Source organism: Ovis canadensis, chromosome 21 (assembly GCF_042477335.2).
Source record: "Ovis canadensis isolate MfBH-ARS-UI-01 breed Bighorn chromosome 21, ARS-UI_OviCan_v2, whole genome shotgun sequence".
NCBI lineage: Eukaryota > Metazoa > Chordata > Mammalia > Artiodactyla > Bovidae > Ovis > Ovis canadensis.
Genome location: NC_091265.1, coordinates 61,417,214 through 61,438,719, shown reverse-complemented (window position 1 = coordinate 61,438,719; position 21,506 = coordinate 61,417,214). Strand labels below are relative to the sequence as shown.

The 21,506-nt window shown below is 61.8% G+C and overlaps 1 protein-coding gene and 1 long non-coding RNA gene across 3 annotated transcripts; both read right to left on the bottom strand.

Moving 5' to 3' along the window:
* Window positions 1-2,009: 2,009 nt before the first annotated feature.
* On the bottom strand, window positions 2,010-21,124 carry GRK2 (G protein-coupled receptor kinase 2). 2 transcript variants are annotated; one of them, XM_069565683.1, is made up of 21 exons: window positions 20,725-21,124; window positions 10,924-11,000; window positions 9,105-9,178; window positions 8,875-8,976; window positions 8,709-8,783; window positions 8,522-8,583; window positions 7,698-7,749; window positions 7,337-7,428; window positions 7,077-7,176; window positions 6,915-6,993; window positions 6,696-6,826; window positions 6,299-6,393; window positions 6,079-6,186; window positions 5,530-5,596; window positions 5,137-5,237; window positions 4,475-4,541; window positions 4,298-4,393; window positions 3,908-4,070; window positions 3,616-3,752; window positions 3,409-3,522; window positions 2,010-3,312 (listed from the first exon to the last, which is right to left on the bottom strand). In XM_069565683.1, exons 1-21 carry the CDS (start codon window positions 20,835-20,837, stop codon window positions 3,148-3,150), a joined length of 2,070 nt encoding a protein of 689 aa, XP_069421784.1. In that variant the 5' UTR covers window positions 20,838-21,124; the 3' UTR covers window positions 2,010-3,147. The 2 variants fall into 2 exon arrangements, with proteins under 2 accessions (XP_069421784.1, XP_069421785.1); XM_069565684.1 differs by having other exon boundaries at window positions 3,409-3,519; window positions 20,725-21,083.
* LOC138426810 (uncharacterized) lies at window positions 14,107-15,114 on the bottom strand. Its single transcript, XR_011251754.1, has 2 exons — window positions 15,034-15,114; window positions 14,107-14,234 (listed from the first exon to the last, which is right to left on the bottom strand). It is a non-coding gene; the product is annotated as an uncharacterized lncRNA (long non-coding RNA).
* Window positions 21,125-21,506: the final 382 nt, after the last annotated feature.

Genomic DNA, 21,506 nt, shown 5'->3' with positions numbered 1-21,506 from the left:
GAATGAATAAAGAAGATGTGGTACAGATATACAGTGGAATATTACTCAGCCATTAAAAAGAATGAAATAATGCCATTTGCAGTAACGTGGGTGGACCTAAGAGTGTCATACTGAGTGAAGTTAAGTGAGACAGAGAAGGAGAAATATCATACGACACCCTTTATATATGGAGTCTAAAAAGAAATGATACAAATGAACTTACCGAACAGAAAGAGACTCACAGATTTAGAAGACAAACTTATGGTGGCTGGGGGGAAGGGATACTTAGGGACTTTGGGAAGGTCATGTACACCTGCTATATTGAAAATGGATAACCAACAAAGACACTGCATAGCATCTGGAACTCTGTTCAGTGTTATGTGCAAGCCTGGATTGGGGAGGGTTTGGGAGAGCATGGATACATACATGTGTATGTATGGCTGAGGCCCTTTGCTGTTCACCTGAAGCTACCACGACATTGTTAATTGGCTATACCCCAATACAAGTGGTTTTGGTGATAAAAAAAATTTTTTTTAATAAAAATAAAATGCTGTACCTCTTTCTAGCCTCCACCTTCCTTGAAAAGTGCTACCCGGTCCCCAAGCCCTCTTCACCCCAAATCGAACTGGACTGTCTCAGGCCCAGCCTGTCCTGATTTCTGCAGTCGTGAACACGACTCCCTACCGGTCCTTGACTCCTAATGCTGTTGTCGTCTCAAACCTTTTCCAGGACTCTTCCTGACTCCCAAATCAGGCTTCTCCCAGCTGAAAGCCTATCTGTTCCAACGTCACCCTGGTGCCACCTCTAGGACCACATTTCAGCTCCTTCTGGGACCCCTCTGTGCCCAAAGGCCCATGCAGTCCATCAGCAGGTCCCAAGCCACATGCAGCCACGTCCTCCCTCCTCCCTTCCGGCCAGCTCTGCTTCCTATTGTGGCTCTGAGTGACAGCTGGGCCCTCCTGGTGTATCATCATGGGCTCCAACCTCTTGTCCTCAAGTCCTGCCCATTCCCGCTGGGCCACGTTCTTTCCATCCGGCCTCTTTGCATCTCTTCCTCTACTACCACCATTATTATGACATCTCTTCCCTGGACAGAATGACGGGCCCTTCCCCTGTCTCCCTGACTCGTCTCCTTCTGCACACTCTGCACGTGTAACCAGCATCTAGTTCTGCAGTCAGCTATCCAGTCACCACCCAGCCCTTGTCCAGAACCTTCAAGGACTCCCGAGAGCCTATCCAGGTTCAGATTCCATCTCCATTCCCATCTTTGTGCTGCAGTCACTAAGTGCCCCTGGACTCTGGGTTGGCTTTAGCCTGGCATTCAGGGCCTCCCAGGCCTGCTTCCTTCCCACAGTACTGCTGCTAACCTGAGCCACTCCTGAGCCTTCCCTTCCTCAGAAATGTCCTCCCCACCTCGTCCACCCCAGTGCTGGAGGCCCAGCTCAAAAGCCATTTCCTCTGGGACTCCTTGGGGCCCTGATCCGTGACAGCAGAGCCCTGCATGGAAAGGGCAGCAGCGGCATCACCCGTGGGGGCCTAGATGGCAGAGCTGGAGAAGAAAGTTGAACATTGCCTCTGGGTACATGAAGCCTGGTGCTGGGGGATCACTCAGGCTTCAAGGACCTCTACTGGAGGCTGAGCTGCAAGGCCAGAGGTTAGGCTGAAGCCAGAGGCTGAGACCGGAGGATGTGTGTGTGGCCCCCAGGGCAGAGGTGCTCATCTGTCCACAGCAGTGCCCTCAGTGTGGGCCCCGGCGGGCTAGATGCCCGGCCAGTCCAAACAGGACAGTAAGCACGAACCTGCAGGCACCTCCTCCTGCTTCCCAGGCAGTGGGCAGAAGACTCCCTTCTGCTCCCCCAGGATGGGACAGGCAGGGTGTGAGCCACCCCCACCCCTCCCCAGGCTGTGAGTGCCTGCCCTGGAGGCAGAGGAGATCTGGCGTCACCAAGACCTTCCCTCCTCAGGCCCCACCCCGGGGGGAGGCTGAAAATGACCCTCAGGCACAAAAACAGTCTGACATAGCCAAGGAGTCAGGCACTATTTTTTATAAAAACGCATAGTATCATTTTTCACTCTTTAAAATCACATTCAAAAATCGGCAAAGGAACGCCCCGGGGAGTGTAGATGGGAGGGGAGGGCCCGCCGACCCAACCCCGGGGGAGGGCGCGACACCACATGGCAGCGACTGGCACAAGGGGGCATGCTGCGGGTGAGGTGGCACCCTGGGGGCGGTGGCACTGACAGGATGTGGGGCTGGACAGCGAGGGGCGCACTGAGCGACCTGGAGTGGGGAGGGCTGCCCCACCCGCCCCTCGCACTGTGCCGTCCGGCCGGCCCAGGCCAGCCCCCAATGGTTCTGAGCAGAAGAGGCCCTGCCCAGCCCAGAAGAAGGGGGCTCGGGGCCAGGTGAGGCCAGTGTGGCACAGCCCCGAAGGTGCCTTTCTGTGGTCCCTGAGCCTGGGCGCTTGGGTGGGAAGAAGAGGGGGCTGGGGTGGGGGCAGCAGCAGCCACTGCCAATGCCACCCTCCTGGCCAGGTCCCACTGTATCCAGGGAAGGTGCAAGTGGAGGCAGTCAGTGACACGGGGGCTCTTCCCAAGAAAGGGTGCAGGAGCCTAAGTCACGTGGGAGGCGCTGGGGTCAGCGAGTCCACAGGCTCCCTTATCTACCAACTGACTGGCTGGAGGGCAGGTCAGTGCAGGCCTGTGTGCCAGTCGATGCAGGAGGGGCTGCGGTGGGAGCTTCAAGTAGCCTCCTTGTGCCGCGGCCTCCCTGGGTGGGGCCGCCGGGCCACCCAGCTGTGCTGTGGGCACAGAGCTGGGGAGGAGGGACAGCAGGCCCAATTCCAGGCGACCATCCCTGGGGAAGCGTGGCGTGGGAGGGCGCTGGGGGCTGCTGCCCTCCCCGTGTGGGGGAGACACCAGGAGCGGAGGCCCCTGGGGGCAGGGTGAGGTGGCTGGACAGTGGCTGAGTGGGTGGCAGCAGGAGCCAAGGCAAGCGGGCCCCTCCCTGGGGGCTGGTCCAGGCTGGGGCCACAGGAAATCACAATAATTACAAAATAAAACCTTTTCCGCTTGGCGGGAAAACAAATAATAAAAATTCAACAAAATAAATTAGAGGTTTATAAAAGGCGGGCGGGCAGGAGGGCGGCCGGGCGAGCGGGCGGCAGGTCAGAGGCCGTTGGCGCTGCCGCGCTGGATCAGTGGCACCTTGCTCAGCTCCACGACGGGCGAGCGCGGCTTGTTCTTCATCTTGGGCACCCGCTGCACCAGCTGCTGGGCTTCGCGGTAGGCATCTCGCAACTCCTTCTTCCACTGCACCAGCTCTGGGTCACTCTGCACACACACTGGCTGTTAGGCGGGGCCCGGCCCCTCTGGCCCCGCCCCAGCCATTCTGGCCCCGCCCCGGCCCCACCCCGGGCCCCCACTCACGTCGCACTGCAGGACAAACTGCTTGCCACCTCGGATCTTGAGGAGGAGGCACTTTCGCTCCTTGATCTGCGTCTCCTCCACCGACTGGATCTCCTCCATGGTCAGCAGGCTCTGCTGCAGGGCGGGGAGCGGGCGGTGAGGGCCTGGCCCCCCCACCCCCTGGCCGGCCTGCCCACCCCAGGGGTTCCCGGCCGGGCTGCTCCTTACCGGGGCCTCGCCCTCGCCCCGCCACTCGAGCCGGTTGGGGAACAGGTAGAAGTAACGCCGCTGCCACTGGGTCAGGAAGGGGTTGCCCATCTTGGACATGTAGCCATGCATGATGCAGTCCTTGCCCAGGGCGTAGTCTGACGCAGGGAGAGTGAGAGAGAACTCAGCCGGCCGCCGAGCCGGTGAGAGTGCCGGGTCAGCTGCTCTCTGGGAGGGACCCCGGCTGACACCTGAGCCTGCTTCCCATCTCTAGAGCGGGCAGTGGGTGCCCACGGCAGCTGCTGACCCTCACCTTCCTCGTGGCCCAACTGCTTGTTTTTGGTTTTCTTGCGGGCCTCCAGCCGGTCTGTCTCAGCATTGATGGTGTCAAAGACAGTCTCTGCTACCTCCTGCTGCCACCGCTCCGAGATGGTCAGGGGGAAGTTGCGGTAGAGCTCCTGGTCACTGTCCAGTAGCTTCACCAAGAGGGTGCAGAAGGGACGGCTGTCAGCCACAGGCCGGCCTGGCTGCAGGGCCCAGAACATGGTGGTCTGGTCCAACGGCCACCCCCCGGGGACGTGTGGGGAGAAGGAGCCCGAGGCCCACCAGACAGATGGGGCTGGCACGGGGATCTCATAGGGCCAGAGGACAGAGGACACTGCCAGCCGTGCTCAGGGCTGGGAGGCCAGGCCAGGCCCCATACCTTGATTCCTTTTGTGTCCTCCTCATCAAAGGAGCCAATGTCGAAGGCGTCGGCTGCGTTCACCTCCCCTCGTGGGGGGATCAATGGGGGAGGGTACTGCGGTGGAACAGGGGCTAAGCATCAGCACCGAGGAGGAGCTCCCGAGCACCCTGCCCGGCCCCGGCTCTGGGCTGTTACCTTTTGCAAGAAGACCATCTGCCAGTCCAGGGAACGGAAGAAGGGGCTCTCCTTTACCTCCTGGGCCCTGTAGGAAGAGAGGGTCAGTGGGGCTTGGCACCACCCAGGTTGGGGGGGGGGGTGAGATCTGGGCTGTGGGACAGGTGACCTAGGTTTAACTGCTGGTTTAGCCACACTCTGGCTCTGCAACCTTGGGCAAGTTCCTTAAACCTCAGCCTGTTTCCTCATCTTTAAAATGGGGAGAAAGAACAGCAGTTTCCACGGCATAGGGCTGTGGTGAGTTTAATACTGGGAATCTTGCAACATCACGCCCAGTGCTTAGTAAATGTTTAATAAACATAAAAAGCTGCTGTCATCATCATTAGCAACATCATCTTTGTTCGGTCTGCGCCCACCCCCAGCAGCCGTACAGCACACACCCTCCACCTGGGAACAATGGGCAGGGCTGCCCTAGCCCCAACTTGTGAACTCTGCCAAGGAGGCTGGGACCACGGAGTGGGGGGCTCCAGTGACAAAACACAGCCCTTGTCCTCAGAGGAACATGAGCGGAGGCTCGGGCAGGCGGCCCCAGCAACCCCTGCAGAAGCCTAGACACTGTAGTGTGGACATCACCCAGCAGGGCGGGAAGGCCTGGGGTAATGGCTGGGGTCCCAAGCACTCACCCTCGGCCCAGGCAGCCTAGCCTGCGGTTGACATCCCTCTGCAGCAGCCCCTCCAGCAAGGAGCGGAGCTCAGGGGAGAAGGAGTCAGGCAGCTCCACAGCCTGCAGGGAGGAGGAGGGGACGTTGGCAGAGGGCCCCCCCGCTCCCCCCCTGGTCTCCATCACAGCTCTGGGCCTCGTGAGGCTGCATGAGGCAAGGGCAGACGGAGAGCTTCCATACGCCCCTAGCAGGCATGTTTGCTCTGACAATGTGGGGAAGGGAGAGCCAATGGGGCTGGAGGCCAGAGGGTGGGCTGCTGGTGGCTGAGACCCTGATGCCCACAGGAGACCCTAGCCACACTACGGCCCCTCATGAGCTCCACCCAGCCTCCCCAGGTTGGGACCCTCCACTCACCATTGTCAATGTCATTCTGTCGATCTCATGCTTGTCTTTGGTCTTGTGCTGCCGGAAAGGGCTATGCCTGGGGAAGAAGGGCCAAAGTCCAAGGTCAGAGAACGGGAATGTGCAAACTGAGGCAGGTTGCATGAGTGCCTGCTGCTAAGTCACCGCAGTTGTGTCTGACTCTGTGCGACCCTATAGACTGTAGCCCACCAGGCTCCTCTGTCCTTGGGGATTCTCCAGGCAAGAATACTGGAGTGGTTTGCAAAGAGTCGGACACGACTGAGTGACTGAACTGAACTTGCCATGTCCTCCTCCAGGGGATCTTCCTGACCTGGGAATCGAACCCGCATCTCTTATATCTCCTGCACTGACAGGCGGGTTCTCTACCACTAGTGCTACCTGGGAAGCCCATGAATGATCCTTGCCAAAGCCAGGGATGGTGCCACCCCTGACAGTCACGTGGCAGAGCCTCCCCCCCCCACCACCACCCGCAGCCTCCTTCCTGGCCTGGGGGAGAGCCTGTTTCTGTCCTGTGCACCCACCCTGGGGTGGCCTGCTCACCCTCGCAGCAGCTTGAAGAGCATGCAGCCCAGGGAGAACCAGTCGGCGCTGCTGTCATAGGCCACGCCCTTCTGTAGAACCTCGGGAGCCATGTACCCGTGGGTGCCCCTGGCGGAGTAAGGAGGCCATGAGCGGGTGGTCGGAGGGTGTGGGAAGAGGGCGTGGGGCTGGGGCACTCACACACTGGCGTGGGAAGAGGGCGTGGGGCTGGGGCACTCACACACTGGCGTGAGGCTTCTTCTTGGAGAAGTCACAGGCCAGGCCCAGGTCTGAGATGCGCACGTGCCCGTGCTCGTCCAGCAGGATGTTGGCCGGCTGTGGAGGAGGCTCAGTGAGCAGCTCAGGACAGGACCCGGCGAGGCAACACGCCAGCCGGGTGGCTGTCTAGAGGTAAGGGTGTCCAGAGACAGGGCCCTGGGTCGGGGGTGTGGGGGGGTTTGCGGAGGGGAGGAGCCAGGCCAGGAAGAGGGCGGGGCACGAAGAGGGGAGGAGCCAGGCCAGGAGGGGGCGGGGCGCGCCACACAGGGGCGGGGACACGGCGGGAGGGGGAGGGGAGGGGCGGCGCCACGGCGGGAGGGGCGGGGACACGGCGGGAGGAGGCCAGGGCGGCGCCTCACCTTCAGGTCCCGGTAGACCACGAAGCGGTTGTGCATGTGCTCCAGGCCCAGGATGATCTCCGCGGCGTAGAAGCGCATGTCGGCCTCAGAGAAGACCCCGTGCTGGGACAGGTGGTAGTGCAGGTCCCCGCCTGAGGGAGGCAGCCGCAGGGGGCGGCGCTCAGCTCCCACCCCAGCCCCCAGCCCCGAGGTCCACCTGGGGCCAGGCCAGGCACTCACCGTTCATGAGATCCAGGATGAAGCTGAGCTTGTCCGGTGTGTGGAAGGCGTATGACATGCAGACGATGAACGGGCAGTCCTAGGAGCGGATGAAAGAAGAGGTCAGCGCAGGCTGCACTTGGTTCGGAGCCAGGGGCTGAGGTGGGGCGGGCTGCCACTCACCCCGGTGCTGACGAGCGACAGCATGATGCGCTCATTCAGGGCCAGAGTCTCCCCTTGCTTCATCTTGATGCGCTTCTTGTCCAGACACTTCATGGCATACCTGTGGGAAAGGAGCCAGTCCCTCAGTCGGTCCGCTGGCACCTTCAGTGCAGGGCCCCAGGGGCGCGGTGCGGTGTCTGCGGTCCTCAGGGCACCCCGGGGGGGGGGGGGCCCTCCTCCTCCTCAGGCATCCCACCCGAGGCAGCGGACCCGATGCTCACATCTTGCCCGTGTCGGCCTTCCGGCAGCCGTAGACCTCGCCGAAGCCACCTCGCCCGATGATGCGGTGCACACTGAAGTCGTTCATGGTCAGCTGCAGGGGTGGCAGCGGGGGTGGGGGGAGGGGGGTCACTGCAGGCTGCCCCGGCCCCACCCCGGAGCAGTAGGGGGTTACCCCAAGGCCCGACCCAGGGCCACCCTCACCCTTCCCAAGTGCCGCCCTGCCTGGAGCCATCCGCATTGGGGTCCCAGCACCAACCCCACAGCCGCCCCTGGGGGTTGAAGGTAGATTTCCCCCGCTGCCCGAGGGCCTGGGGAGGAGCAGCAGGGAGAGGGTTCTGCACGCCCACCCAGCCCACTTACATGGATGTTGAGCTCTACATTCTTCCACTGGCAAAATCGTGTGAATTTATCACTGCAAGAGAAGAAAGAACCCAAGCTCAGATGAGCCTTAGAAAGTGAGTGAAATTGATGCTGGGGGCAAGCTGGCCCCACCCACTGCTACTGCCTGGGCCCCCAGGCCTCAGGGTCCTCTTCCGGGCCTGCCAGGAAGAATGCCAGCCCGGGCTGCCCCACCCCCGTCCCAGCAATGCCAGCACTGTTATCGGTCTTTGGGTTTCTGCTTGGATCAGATAAACTTAGAGGTGAGATCTTCCCATCTGACCCCGACTTCCTGCTACCACATCCACAACAAGGCTCATCTCATTTCCCTCCTTGCACACATCCAGTGACACACCACTCCCTTCTGGTGAAGCCCCTACGCCATGGCTGGGCAGCTGGGACACATCAAGGAATACCCCCCAGGCTGGCTCTGGCCATGAAGGCCACAGGGGGCAGAGGGGTGGGCAGTGTGTCCTCCTGTGCCCATCCTTACCACCAGCCTGATACTTCTCATTCCCAGTAGGCCCAGCAAGGGGCTAGACAGTCCATGGGGAGAAAGACACGTGGGTGGTCCCTCGCTCCCTTTAAACAGGGATGGGCTTTGAGGTGCCTAGTGCTGAGAAGGGTGGGGCAGGAGAGTGGGAGAGTGGCGACCTCTCAGGAGTCCCAGCACTGGGGTATAGACAGGTCCAGGTGCCCACACGCTGGGCACTGAAGCAGGCTGGCTGCTCTCCTCCAGGACATCTGTACCCCTTCTCAGAGCGACCTATTCCCACTTTCTGCTCCTGCACGTGCCCCGCTCTCACCTCTCGATGAATTTCTGGAACACGTCTCCTCGGAGGTTCTGGCAAATTTCTTCAATATATGGCTAAGAGAGGGAGTGGGAGGTGGGTGACTGAGCCACAGCAGGAGCCGACCAGGCTCCAGGACCCGTGCCGCCTGCGGGGGACCCCCGCTTGGCTGGTCGGGAGCGAGGACAAGCCCAGCACACACCTGGAAGAGATCCGGAGGCACCTGCTTCTTCACCAGATGGCCCTGGACGTGCTCGATGGCGCTTTTTGAGAAAGGCTGGGGAAGGAGGGAGAGGTGAGTGACTTCTCCACAGGGCCAGCCCTCCAGTCCCCACGCCCAGGCTGGCACGTGGGCCCCGGGCACTCACATGTGAGCAGGCCAGCAGCTCCTTCATGATGTACTTGTCGAAGATGTCTCGGCTGCAGGCCAGGCGCTCCTCCTCTGTCTCCAGCTTCTCATAGTTCTTGATCTAGAGGACAAGATCCCCACAGGTGAGCCCCGGCCCAGCGGGGCACAGGACTGTCTTACAGGTTCAATAAGGAGCCCAAGCCCCTTCCTTTCCCCATGTGCACCAGGGCCAGGCCAATCCGGCCTCACCTCCTCGTAGAACTCCACCAAGGGCTTGGCCTGCTCCAGGTGCTTCAGGCAGAAATCTCGGAAGAGCAAGTACCCTGAAAGCAAGTGTTTTGCGTCAGGCTGAGTCATAGCCCTACAGAGGCTGTCCCATCATGGTGGGGGGTGTGGGCTTAGGGCTTCCTGGGCAGAACTGGCCAAGGAGGTGGCAGAGGTGGTCCCTGTGCCGGACAGAGGCTGGGCAAGGTGGCCTTGGAGGTCACCACCAACCAGAGTCTCAGATTCAGGGTCGGGGCGCCTGAGTTCCCACCCGTCTCAGAATCTGCTTCTTCTGGTGGTGGCTGGAAAGTGGCAGGCACCCTGGTGAGGCAGAGTGTGGGGCTGACTCTGGCACCTGAACCCCCTGCCCTCTCCCTGCAAGCTGGGGCCTGCATCTCCCCCAGAAGGGGGACACACCCAGCGGGCAGCTGGGCTGCGTAGGTGCAGTGAGATTTGCCTGGGCCAGGCCAGGCTGCTACGTGGGGGCTGGGGGTGCCCTGTCCTTGGACCTTATATCCCTCCTCCATCATCAGGCTGACTCTCACAACTGCCACTCAAAACAGGTGGACAGGGGCGTCAGGTCCAGTAGGGGAAACCGAGGCTCAGGGAGACCTGGCAGGCAGGTGGTACGTGGCAGCCTGAGTAGAACTCAGGGCTCTTCTGCCCAGCGCCGGGTCCTGGGAAGGAAGGCCAGAGGGTGAGAGCAGAGGGCCCCAGAGAGCACAGCCTCTGGGGACGGGAGCGGATGAGGCGGGCTGCAGGAAGGGTGGGCAGGAGACCCTGGAGGCCGTGGGCCAGGGGCGGGGCCCCAGAGCAGTCCTGCAGGGCCAGCAGAAGCAGAACTCCCTGTAGCCCGATGTGGGTGCCCAGGGTCAAGCTGGGTGACTCTGCACACCTCTGGGGGCCCTATCCCCTCTACCAGAGCTCTCAGCTACGACTTCTGGTAAGGGCAGACGGGCCTTTCAATGCTGGACCTTGAGGAACGAGAGCCCTCAGCTTCCCAGTGGGCGAGGGGCTTTTCATTGCCACCACCGCACCTGGGCTTCCAAGTCTTGCACAGTGGGGATCCAGAATGCTAGCTCTCAGGTGAGGCTCAGAGAGGGGCAGCGATGTGCCCAAGGTCACACAGCCCAGGCAGGGGACCCACGCTGAAGGCTTCCTTGACACACAGACTCCCTAAGCGTGACCTCCGGGCCAGGCCACTCCCATTTCAGAGCGGAGGTCCCTTCTCCCGGAAAGGCCGAGTCAGAGCTGTCTGCGGCCCGAGCCTGCTTCCCTGCGCTCCGCCTCCCCCTTCCCCGGGTGCCCGCCTCTAAGGCCGGGCCCTGGAGGAGGCGGCCGAGGGGCCTGCCGCCGCAGGTTGCTCACAAAGAGGGCCGTGGGGGCGGGGGCGACCGCAGCGCGGCAGGCGCCACAGGAAGGGCCCCGCCCCTTCCTGTCAGTTCCACCAACGGCCCCAGCAGCTGTGCCTGCGCCAAGGGGAAGCTGCAACTCTCGAAAACAAAAACCCCAAAGGAGGAACTTCCCTGGCGGCCCTGGAAGACTGCTGGGCCCCCACCCCGCTTCAGGGGCCTCCCGGGGCGACAGGCAGGGGCTGGGAGACGCTGGGTCCCGGCCCTGCCGCCAGCAGCGGGGCTCACTTGCTGCCCTGTGCTTCCCCCACGGTGGACGCGAGATCTCTTGGCAGAGAGGGGGGCACATAAAGGCGGCCCGAGGGGCCTCCTGCCCCCACCCCCTGGCCTGGCAGCCGGACCGGGAGGTGGGGCGGATGCCCTGGGGTTGGCAGAGCCCCCGCCATACTCACCCAGCTTCTGGGAGAAGATCTTCTCAAAGGTCACCTCACCCCGGTCCTCCAGGTACTTCTGCATGACGCTGCGGATGCTGGAAGACAGGGGGGCGGTGGTGACCCGGGGCCCCCATGGCTCCTGCCAGGCCTGCTGGCCCTGCTCCCCTGGAGGGTTGCTGCTTCCTTCCCTGGAATCCGGAGTGGAGAGCACTGCCGGTGGGTGTCAAGCCCCCTTCCAGGAAGGCAGCCACCACGTTGGACCTGACCGTGGGTCACACCAGTGGGACCCGAGGGAGCCTGTCTGCCCACCAAAGCTCTGTCTTCCAAAGCTAGAGTGACCAGCAGGTGGCTGCTCAGAAGTCTGGTCCCAGCCCTGCCTTGTGCTAGCTTCAGGGAGTTAGCCGAACCTCATAAGCCAGGCCTCACCCATCGGAAGATGATGGATCACGAAAATACAGCCCATCCTCACAATGGGATGCTGCTTGACCATGAAACGGAGTGAAAGGCTGGTGTACATGTGCCCCACAGTACGGACCGACCTGACAGAGTTCCACCAAGTAACAGTCACTAAAGCCCACACATTATATGAATCCATTTATACCACAAGCCCAGCAGGGGCAAATCTACAGACAGAAAGCTATGCGTGAGTGTCAAAAGCTGGAGAAGAAAAGAGGAGTAACCTCTAATGGGCCAGGGTCTCTTTATACGGTGATGGAAATGTTCTAGAGTTAGGCGGTGATGAGGGCTGCACCGCACAGTAAACGTACTGAAATCCACTGACGTCAGCACTTCAACATGATGAGTTTTCTGTCACATGGATTATATTTCAATATTGGGGAAAAAAAAAAAAGTCAAGCCTCAGCTCCCTTGTCCCTGATATGTAAAGACCCTTGGCCCTGAGCTGCCTCCAGGGCAGCAGAGGGGCGGGGGCTGCCCCTGTGACCTCGGAAGCCCAGGTTATCACACTCCCCGCCCCCGGTTATCTCACCCCCAACACCGAGTGCTCTGGGAAAGTCACACCTGGCCAGGCTTCATGCCTCAGTGGCAGCTTGGTCTCCCCTCCTCTCCTTTCCTGGGCCACCTGCCGTCCCACCCAGCCACCGGCTGTGGTCCCACCTGGCTCTCGAGATGCTCACAGGGCCTCAGGATATGGGGGGCCGCCAGCAGGTCACGGGTGAAAAGGATGCCGTGTGCCCACCTCTTCATATCCCTACCCGTCTCGTGGAGCCCAGCACAGGGCCCTGCTGCCCACCACCTGCTGGAAGGCGCCATGCAGCCCTGCCCCCCTGGGGAGGCCCACCCAGGGCACCGGTCCTGCATCTGCCATTCCGTGACATTAGACAACATGAGACAAACTGCGTGGGGCCCAGTCGATTGGAGGAGACTCAGGGAGGAAAGAACGTTCTGGGCCATTGGAGAGGTCGCGTGGAGGAGGCGGAACCTCACTGGGTTCCTCAAATGCAAACAGGATGTCGACAGGTGGCGAAGCCCAGGGCAGGTGGTGGATGTGGGGACAGGCACGGGAGGCCTGGCCTGGGATGAGCCACTGGGCAGGGAGGAGGCTCGACAGACCACACTTGGGAAGCTCAGTTGGGCGGCGGGTGAGTGGACGGGCTCTGTTGGAGGCACCACGGGGGGAAGCCTAGGTATCTGATGACGCGGAGCCAGGAAGGAGGGTTGAAACCAGGTTGGGTAGGGGCAGGCTGGGGCTGGCAGATGGACGGACGGACAGAACTGACAAGGCCAGCTGGGGTTTTCGAGGCCCCATCAGAGAGGGGGCCTGAGGTCAGAAGGCCAGCATAACCAGCAGACCTTGCCCAGCCCCTAGCCCTAACCTAGGTTCGCAGGTGGGGTAACTCCTGCCCTTCCCTTCTGAGGGGTTAGGGTGGAGGTCCAGCCCTGACCTGGCCAGGCCCTCGCCTGCACTCGAGCCACACAAGGCAACGGGGGTGCACACAGACCCACTGTGAGCACAGACCTGGAGCCTCGATCCCAGGAGCTCAGAGGCCCTGTGACCCTCCCTGAGAACTGTCTCCAACAGGAGAGCAGGGAGCCGATGACCCAGACGGCCCTCTGTGTCCCCATCTTGTACTCCGGCCAACAAGAGCCCCAGCTGAGGGCCAGGGGCCCGGTGGCCCTGAGCTACCACTTCAGAGCTGGTTCTGTCCCGGAAAGCGAGGACGCCCTCCACGGCCGTGGGGACTCCAAGGCTGGGCAGTGGCCCTGAGCCAGGCTGGCACAGCCTCCCTCCTGGGGGCCACATACCTACTCTCAGTCACCACCAGCCTCCGCCAAGGGCACGGCTCCCTGGCCCTGTGGGACTTGCAGGGACTCAGGAGGTGAGACCCAACCCCAAGGCCACCCAAGCACTTAACATACATCAGGAGTTTAAAAATCTGTGACACTGAGCAAGATCCAGCCCCTGCCCTGCAGACTAGAGATGGGAGCCCAGGGAGGCTGCGGGCCGCAGTGTGCGCCCATCCCTTCCAGCCCCCAGCCTGGCGGAGGGCAGCTCAGGGCCTCCCGTTTGGACGAGGACACAGGCTGGGCGGTGTGCTGGGTGGACCACAGCAGGGGGACCCAGTCCAAGGTAATGGAGGCTCAGCAGGTCCACGAGACCAAGCAGCCGGGAGGTAGGGGTGTGTGGCCCTGGGGACCCCACGGGGGACAGATTTCTCCTGGGAGGCAGACAGGAGGGCTGGGCCCTCAACCGCTCTGCGGTTCGGCTCCTGGGTCTCTGTGTCCACATCCCGTTCCTGGGTTTCAGGACCTCTTGGTCTATGGAAGGGGATGGTAATGAGCAAGAAAGAGAGACGAAGTATCACAGAATGTTGATCCTCCACAGAGGGGGACGGTCAGAGGGGTGGTCAGGGGCACATCCAGAGACAGGTAGGTGTGGGTGACAGGCAGAGCAACACCAGCCTATCAGATGAGCCCGTGGGGCAGCTGGGTATGGCCTCTGCAACAGTCACAGAGAAGTTCCTCCCCACCCCCCGGGAACCAGCAGGACTGGCCCAGGCTCAGCAACGGTGGCACACGATGGGAATGCCCAGCTGGGAGCAGGGCCTCCACTTCCCTCTGCAGGGCCCCATAAGCTGGACACCAAGACCAGGGAAACGGGCTCTCCAAGGGCCTGCCCGAGAGCCAGCGGAGCCAGCAGCTCTTCTCTGGGCACCACACTGGGCACAGGCCTCCTCCTCCTTCCCAGGGGCTCTGCCTGCTGCCGGCTGGGCCCTGGGCACAGCAAGCTAGACCCCGCCTCCCTCGGAAGACCGCACGGGGTGGATGGCCACAGCATTCTTCCCAGCCCGCAGCACTTCACTTTCTTCCTTAAAAAGAAAAAAATATTTTCTAAATAAAATAAACAACCCCCCCAACCCCAACCCGAACCAAACACGAGGTCAACCTCGGCAGTCCTTGAAGGGGAAGCCTCCAGGCAGCAATGTTAGGGTTTCCTGTCTGTTCCCACGGGGCTGGGGCCCAGGGAGCTGGCAGGTTAGGAAAGCGTGTCGTGGGGGACGCTCCTGCCAGGGTGGCAAGTACAGGCTGGCACGGGAGGTGGTGGCGGCCTCCTGGGCTGGGTCACCTTTGTCTCCTACCCCCGCGCCCTGATACTGGTGGAGTCTGAGTGGCGATGGGCCCACAGCAGCATTCCTGACCCCACCCAGGTCAATGACTCTGATATCCAAGAGCGTGCGGGCCCCCAGATGGACGTCGGGCTATCGGAGGAGCCCTGTGCCTGCATCATTCCTCCGTCCCTGCCTCCGAAGGACCATCCGCCTCCCAGCCTCTCGGGGGAAGGGGCTCAGCCGCCCTGGTTCCTGCAGTTGCCCGGTGTCCAGGCTTGGGCTCCAAATGGCTCTTCCCTCCTCCCTCCCAGAGGCCAGGCCAAGTTACAGACTTTAAATGTCCAGCTTCCCCCATTGTAAAATGAGGATGTCAACAAACGCTGAATCGCCAGCACTGAGCTGACTGCTGAGAAAGGCAGAGAGCGCACGGCGATAGAAGAATGCAGCCTGTCGCATCAGGCCTCCTTCTCCTGGCGGAAGCCCCCCTTCTAGAATCTGATCACACCTGCCACGTCCTCAGAGAGTGGGGCTACGATGGGACCCTTCCCCAGGGCTGCACCTGTGAGCCTCTCCCCGAGCCTGAAGGGCTGGAACTCCACTCTGCTCACAGACCAGCCTGGGGAGCCCCACGGCAGAGCCCAATACCTGCCCTGCCAGGAGCAAGGGCCCCCGGGTAGGAGCTGCCTGGCGGCCGGGGAGACAGCACTTCCGGCCCCCCACCCCAGCATGGGCTGGGGTGATGGGGCGGCAGGGTGAAGGCTGAGGGGGGAGAGCTTCCGGCACTTTCTGGCACCACGTGGTTCAAGGGGAGAGCTAAGTCCCTCACTCTGTGGCACAGTGGCCTCCCAGGTGACGCCCACTCAGAGTCATAGACCACAGCCTGTGTGGATGGGGAGGGACCTCAGGGTCGAGAGAAAACATGCTCATCTTGATGGTGAGGAAATCGAGGACAGAAGAAGCTGAGAAGCAGCATGCCCTGAGTCCCAACCAAGCCAGCGGCAAGAAAATGTCCAGTCCCCGCCTGAGAAAGGGCCCCCCACCAGGTGGGGGCCTCCCCCAGCCTCTTTGGGAGAGCTGGGCACAGGGTCCCAGGGGACCCTGGACTTGTACCCTGGCTGTGGACGCCGATCAGGCTGGGGCAGCCCCAGCTGGCACGTGGCAGGACCAGGGGCCATGGTTCCTGTGCTCCTGGGTGACAGCATGCTAGAGCCACAGTGCAAGCTGGCCTGGGGGCTCTGCACTCGGGGGCAGCCACCCCAGGAAGCGACACGCTCTGGGAGAGACGGCGGGCAAGCCAGCAGACCAGAGGCTGTCGCCACGGCCGGGGCACTCCTCTGGGGCATTTCCAGGAAACCTGGCACCATGGTGCCAAGTGGTATGAGGAAGTCCTCAGGGGCTTCTGATGAATATCGCTCAATGACTCTCCTCGGGGCTGACAGCATCCTCAGAGCTCAAGGAAGGACCGCATACCAAATGGGAAAGAGCGACCAAATCGGCCAGCTCTGGAGCAAGTCCGGGGCCAGGGAAGAGAAATGACACCATGGGGCACCACACCCACGAGCTCACCGAGGCAAGGCGGCCACAAACTGACAGCTCGCGGGAAAAGACACTCCAGTGGCCTTGTCGCACCCCGCCGCTCACTGCTCTCAGACCATGAGGACAAACCTGGAACAATTTCCAGGGCTCCCTGTCCTGCACTCCCAGGAAGAGAGCTATCCTGAACCCCAAACACAGAATGGCCTCCCTGCTCAGAGAACAGAGCAGCAGACACGTCAGCATCAGAAAACCCACTTCGGAAACCCTGCTCTTCAGCCAGTCAAGACACTACCCTGCCTGTTAGCAGCAATGCAGAGGGCAGGTTACTGTCTTAGAAAAGTCTGTGGCCAAACGTCTCATTTTTTAGTATCTCCTGTTTGAAACAGATGAGGGATAACTTGAGTATAACTGTTTTCTATGATCAGCAGAGGACATTGGTCCCTTGGGGCCAAGGGGGAAAAAGAAGGGCAGGTGTGGGACTTCCCCAGTGGCCCAGCAGTTGAGATTCTGCACTCTCAACGCAGGGGGGCCTGGGTTCGATCCCTGGTCAGGGAACTAGATCTCACATGCAGCAACAAAGATTCCTCGTGTGCCAACTAAGACCCAGTGCAGCCAAAAAAATAATAATAATAAATAAGGGCAGGTGTGATGGAGGCTGTGTGTTCTTCAAAGGCTCTCAGGTCTTCTTGGCTTCTGCTGCTTGTTCTGAGGCAGGAATATCCTGGAGGCTCCAGCTGTGTGCACACAGCCCAGCCCCTCTGCACAGCTTCCCCAGGTGCCCGCGGCGGGCAGGAAACGCCGCCCCAGACTGTGCCTACACCTGACGTCACTGGGAGTTTACTACTAAGGACTGATCGTGCATTAATAGGGCACGTTATTCCTGGCTTGACAGAGCCCAGATTCCCCGCACAGATTCCAACCTGTCAAGCTCACGCTCCCTTCGAATCCATTTACTGAGAGATGGCAGGCAGGCGAGCAACTTAATGGCAAAAATGTGAAACCCTATGATCTGGAAAGGAGAACAGATGGGGAAAGAGGTCCTGGAGACCCACTCCTGGGGAGAGCGGGGGTGGGGGTGGGGGGGAGCTTCAAAGACCCAGAGGGGATGAGTGCCCTAAAAGATAATCTTGTTTTCGGAGGCGGGGGATGGCGGGAGGCGGTGGGATAGGGTGGGAAAATGCTGCTACTGGAGCGGAACGTTCTGGGTAAGGGATAAAGGCTGCAAGCAGCAGGGTTTCTGCTGGTGATGGAGAAGCGGAGGGAGGAGGAAGCAAGAAAACCACCGCCTGCGCGTCTTCCCTCTGCAGACCAAGGGCAGGAAGTCCTGGGAGCAAAGAGTTAACAGGAACGAAGAAGAAGCCGTGGAGGAAGAGCGGCGGGTCTGGGAGTCAGGGAAGCCAGAGAAGGGCAGGAAGAAGGAAATTCATGGCGGGGGGGAGGGACCAGGAAAGAAAGAGGCGAGAGGAGAGGCTGCAAGAGGCACCCGGCTCTGACATCTGCCACTGGGGCTGCTGCAGTCACCAGGGAGAGCTGGGCATCTCCCGGGACCACCCAGGCTGGTCTCCTCTGCCAGGAGCCCAGAGATTAATTACATGAGGCCTCCGTGGTATTAAGCAAATGACGATCATTACGGGACCGTGGCCGCTGCTGGGAAAGACAGACAGCAGCTTCTCGGGAGAGCGGCACTGACCAGACCCTGAGAGCCGAAGGAGCACGGGGGTGTGTGTGTCGGGGGGGGTCCATCGGTCGAGGGCAGCCCCCTCATTGGACCAAGGTGGAAACTGAGGCAGGCTCGGCCAGGATAAGGGTTATCCCTAGGGCCCAGGTGAGCTGGCACTGCAGCGGGATTGGAAGCCGGGTCTCGGGACTCCTGCCACACAGCTGCCTCCCTCTGCCAGAAGGGCGAGAAATGAGTCTGTCTCCTCTGGATTCTATAGGGGGACAGAAGGGGAGGCCCCTGTGCCAACTCGAAGTGGCCCTGTGCCCAACAGCTCCTGTTCCCCAGCCCCAAGAAGTCAGAGCTGTGAGCCAGCCCAGCTCCCAGCCAAGCCACAACCCAGGCACCAGTCGCAGGGAGGCTGCCAAGATGGACCACCCCAAGGTGGAAACTGCTCCAAATGGCACCTTGTCCTAGGCAAACCATGGCCTTCCTCCCTGACCCCTACGTCGTGGCTGAGGGGAAGATGTGACCCCAGGCGGGGAGGGGGCTGGGTCCTGTGAACCAAGACAGCTGATGGAGCGGGGTCTGCCCTGTGGCTTCCAGGCCACCCTCCCTGGGCATGGGGGGCCAGCTGGCACACATTCCTCAAGAGAAGGACCAGGGTAAGTGCAGAGGTCTGGAAAGGCGTGTGGAAGACAGGAAGCACAGTGGGGAAAGAGCACCTGGGAGCCCAGAGACCCCAAATTCAAACACCACCTCGCCTCTGTGACCAAGTCTCTTCCCCTCTCCAAGCCTCAGGTGCTTTGACTTATTGGGGGGAAATACCACCTGCCGTGCCCGTTTCCTATGGTTGTGAAAAGGATAAAATGGGGTACAAAGCACTTTGCAAACTGGCAACTGTAAGATACACTAGTAACAGTCTTCAGGGCAAGAGGCATCAGCCCCAGGGGGTGTGCAGAGCATAAGGCCAAGGGCGGCGTACCCTCCGAGGTGGAAGGTGTGGATTCCAAGCCCCTGCCCAGCCTCAGCTCACGGCGAGGGCCCCGAGTGCACCTCTCAGGTGCTGGCCATCCGCCCAAGGTCGCACCGCCAGGTGGCGAGCCTACCTGAGGACCCCTGACCCCTGGCTCTCAGCCTCTTGCTACTCCCCTCAACCTCACAGCCCCCCTGCTTTCAGACACCAGGCGGTCCTGCTATTTCTTGAGCAACTACTACGTGTAAGACATGGCCTTGCCAACCTCTCGGGCTGGTTTTTTGGATCGGCTGAGATGACAGATGTCAGAAATAAATAAATTATCATGATTTCCACCACTACTCCTTTCAACGCAGTCGATATGAAGGGTGTAATGGGGACAGAAAAAGAGGAACATCTTGTTTCTCAGGGTTCTAACACCTGCAGAGCCAAGCCGAGGCGGGGCCCCACCGCCAGCAATGCATTCTGGGGCGAGATTACCCAAACGCAGAGAGTTCCAGAAAGAGCCCCGCCTCACGCTTTGCTGAAGTCCGACCTGCTGGAGGGTCTCGAGGCCGTGGCCACCAAGGAGAGCCGCTGTGCACCCCAGAGGCCGACTCCCCCATTTCCTCCCTCGTGGCTTTGTCATTTCTGAACTCATTTTTGTTCTAACTGTCGCTGATCCCCGGACAGCCCCCGGCTGGCAGTCAGTCTGGTTCCTGTTTTGAGAAATCTGATTGCAAATGTCTTAGAAAAAAAGGGCCCTAACGGCCTTTGCAAAACGCAGACCAATTTTCCTCTCCCAGGCCTGGTGCTCAGTCAATCTGAAACCCAGTGAGCAGGCAGGAGAAAGGCACTGGAGACGTCTGCACGGTACCCACCACCCCCCAAGCCCGTTTGGGCCCCGCTTCACTCAGGATGCCACAGAGTCACAGCCGTTATTTCACACCGTCCACATTTCACAGATGAGAAAACTGAGGCCCAGAAATGGGAAGGGACTTGCCCAAAGTCACATGATAAGACCAGGACGGCTAGGATGGGCCCAGGGTCCTCCTAGCTGGCGGGGCATGTGGCTCTTCAGGCAGAATGGCCAGGCCCGGGCTCAGGCTACAGTGATGCACCCAACGTGGAACCACAGCCAGAAGCCCTGATTCTGGTGGCCCAGCATCACCCTGGCTTACCTGTGACACTGGGCAGGCCACTCATGTCTGGGCCTTCAGCTTCCCTATCTGTTCCACGGAGACAAAACCACACCTGACCGACTGGCCCCCTGGGTTGTTGCAAGGCTCAAGGGATGGGAAAATACTCTCGAAGCCATAACATGCTGGACAGCCTCAGCTAGCGTTCCTATGCTGTCCACTCCTGCGCCTAAACCCTGAGCAGGTGAAACTTGGGTATCAGGTCAGTTATCTCACAGAGAGGAGGCAGCTGTGATCCAGCTGCTGCAGGCACGCTGGGACATCCCCTGGCAAGCAGCACCCCTGGGGTACCACAGGCAGGACTCTCGCCAGAGGATGAATTCCAGGGGAGAGGGACAGAGGCCATGGGGTGCACACCAGACCCTGCTCCCCACCGCTCCCCCAGCCCCCAGAGTACTCTCAATTTCCACCCCAAGCCCGCGGGAAGACCGGGGAAGATCCCCGGAAGACTGGTCTGCCCCGAACCTCACAGAAGGGCCCACCCGAGGGGGCCAGGGTGGGGACCGGTGGAACCCCAAAGGGGGTGGTGCTGGGAGTCGGGCCCCGGGAGATGGGCAGGCAGAGGCGGGGGACTCCGCGGTGGGAAGGGGGTACCCTGGGCTATCCGGAGGAGGATGAAGGGGGTGCACGGCGCAAGCGAGAGGGCTGACGGAGAAGGGGGCCAGGCGGAGTGTGTGAAGCGAAAGGGAGGCAGGCAGAGCCGCCCCGGGGGCACCGGGCGGGTCGGGGAGCCCGCGCAGCCGGAAAGCCCCCGCGCTGGGGCGCCCCGGGAGTTCAGGTGCACAGGGCCGGGGGCGCCGGGGACCGGCCAGGGCTGCCGGACGCCGGCGCTGAGCGGGGCTGAGGGGATCGCGGGGCCAGTGCCCGGGCGGCCGGGGCGCGGGGCTGCGGCGCCCGCCTCACCTGGGCTCGGGCAGCAGGATCTTCTTGCTGGCGCGCGCCGCCGGCGTGGCCTTGCTCTTCTCCATGGCCATCAGGTAGCTCACGTCGGCCAGCACCGCCTCCAGGTCCGCCATCTTGGCGGCGGCGGCGGCCTCTCCCGCCGTTCGGCTCCGCTCCGCTCCGCTCGGCGCGCTCGGCCCGGCCCGGCCGCTCCGTCGGCCTCGGGCGCCGCCGCCCGCCCGGCCCCGCTCGGCGCCCGCGGCTCCGCTCGGCGCGGCTCACAGGCGGCGCCGCCCCATGGCGCCGGCTCGGGCCCGGCCCCGGCTCGCTCGGCTCCCGCCGGGACTGCAGTCGGGCCGCCGCCGCCGCCGCCGCCGCCCGCCGCCGCCCGCGCCCCGGAGCCGCCGCCGCCGCCGCCGCCGCCGCCTCCGGCCCCGCCTGCCGCGCACAGCGCCAGCGAGCCCGCGAGGGGCCGGGCGGCGGGCGGCGGCGCCCCCTGGAGGCAGCGGGGCTGGACCGAGCCTGACCCCCGCGGCCACCCGGCCTCGACTCTCCGCCCATGGCCCCCACCGGCCATGACCTGTCCCCTGACCTGGGACACGACAGGGCCCCTCGCCTGCAGAAGACCCTAGACCCAGACATTGACCACGACTCGGGGCACAATTCGGGTCCCAGACGCCACTATAGACCACGGCCGAGACCCCAGACTTGGCATTGCAGAATGTGACCCCAGGGGCCACCATAGACCACGGCCGGGAACCCCGACTGGCATTGCAGAATGTGTTCCCAGGGACATGGATCTC

Excerpts from the sequence above, each read along its gene's own strand:
- GRK2 (XM_069565683.1), bottom strand. The coding sequence starts at position 20,837 with ATGGCGGACCTGGAGGCGGTGCTGGCCGACGTGAGCTACCTGATGGCC. Across the intron at positions 8,584-8,708 it reads TGCCTCCGGATCTCTTCCAG|CCATATATTGAAGAAATTTG; the intron begins GTGTGTGCTGGG and ends TCCCTCTCTTAG. Across the intron at positions 7,429-7,697 it reads ATGTAGAGCTCAACATCCAT|CTGACCATGAACGACTTCAG; the intron begins GTAAGTGGGCTG and ends CCACCCCTGCAG.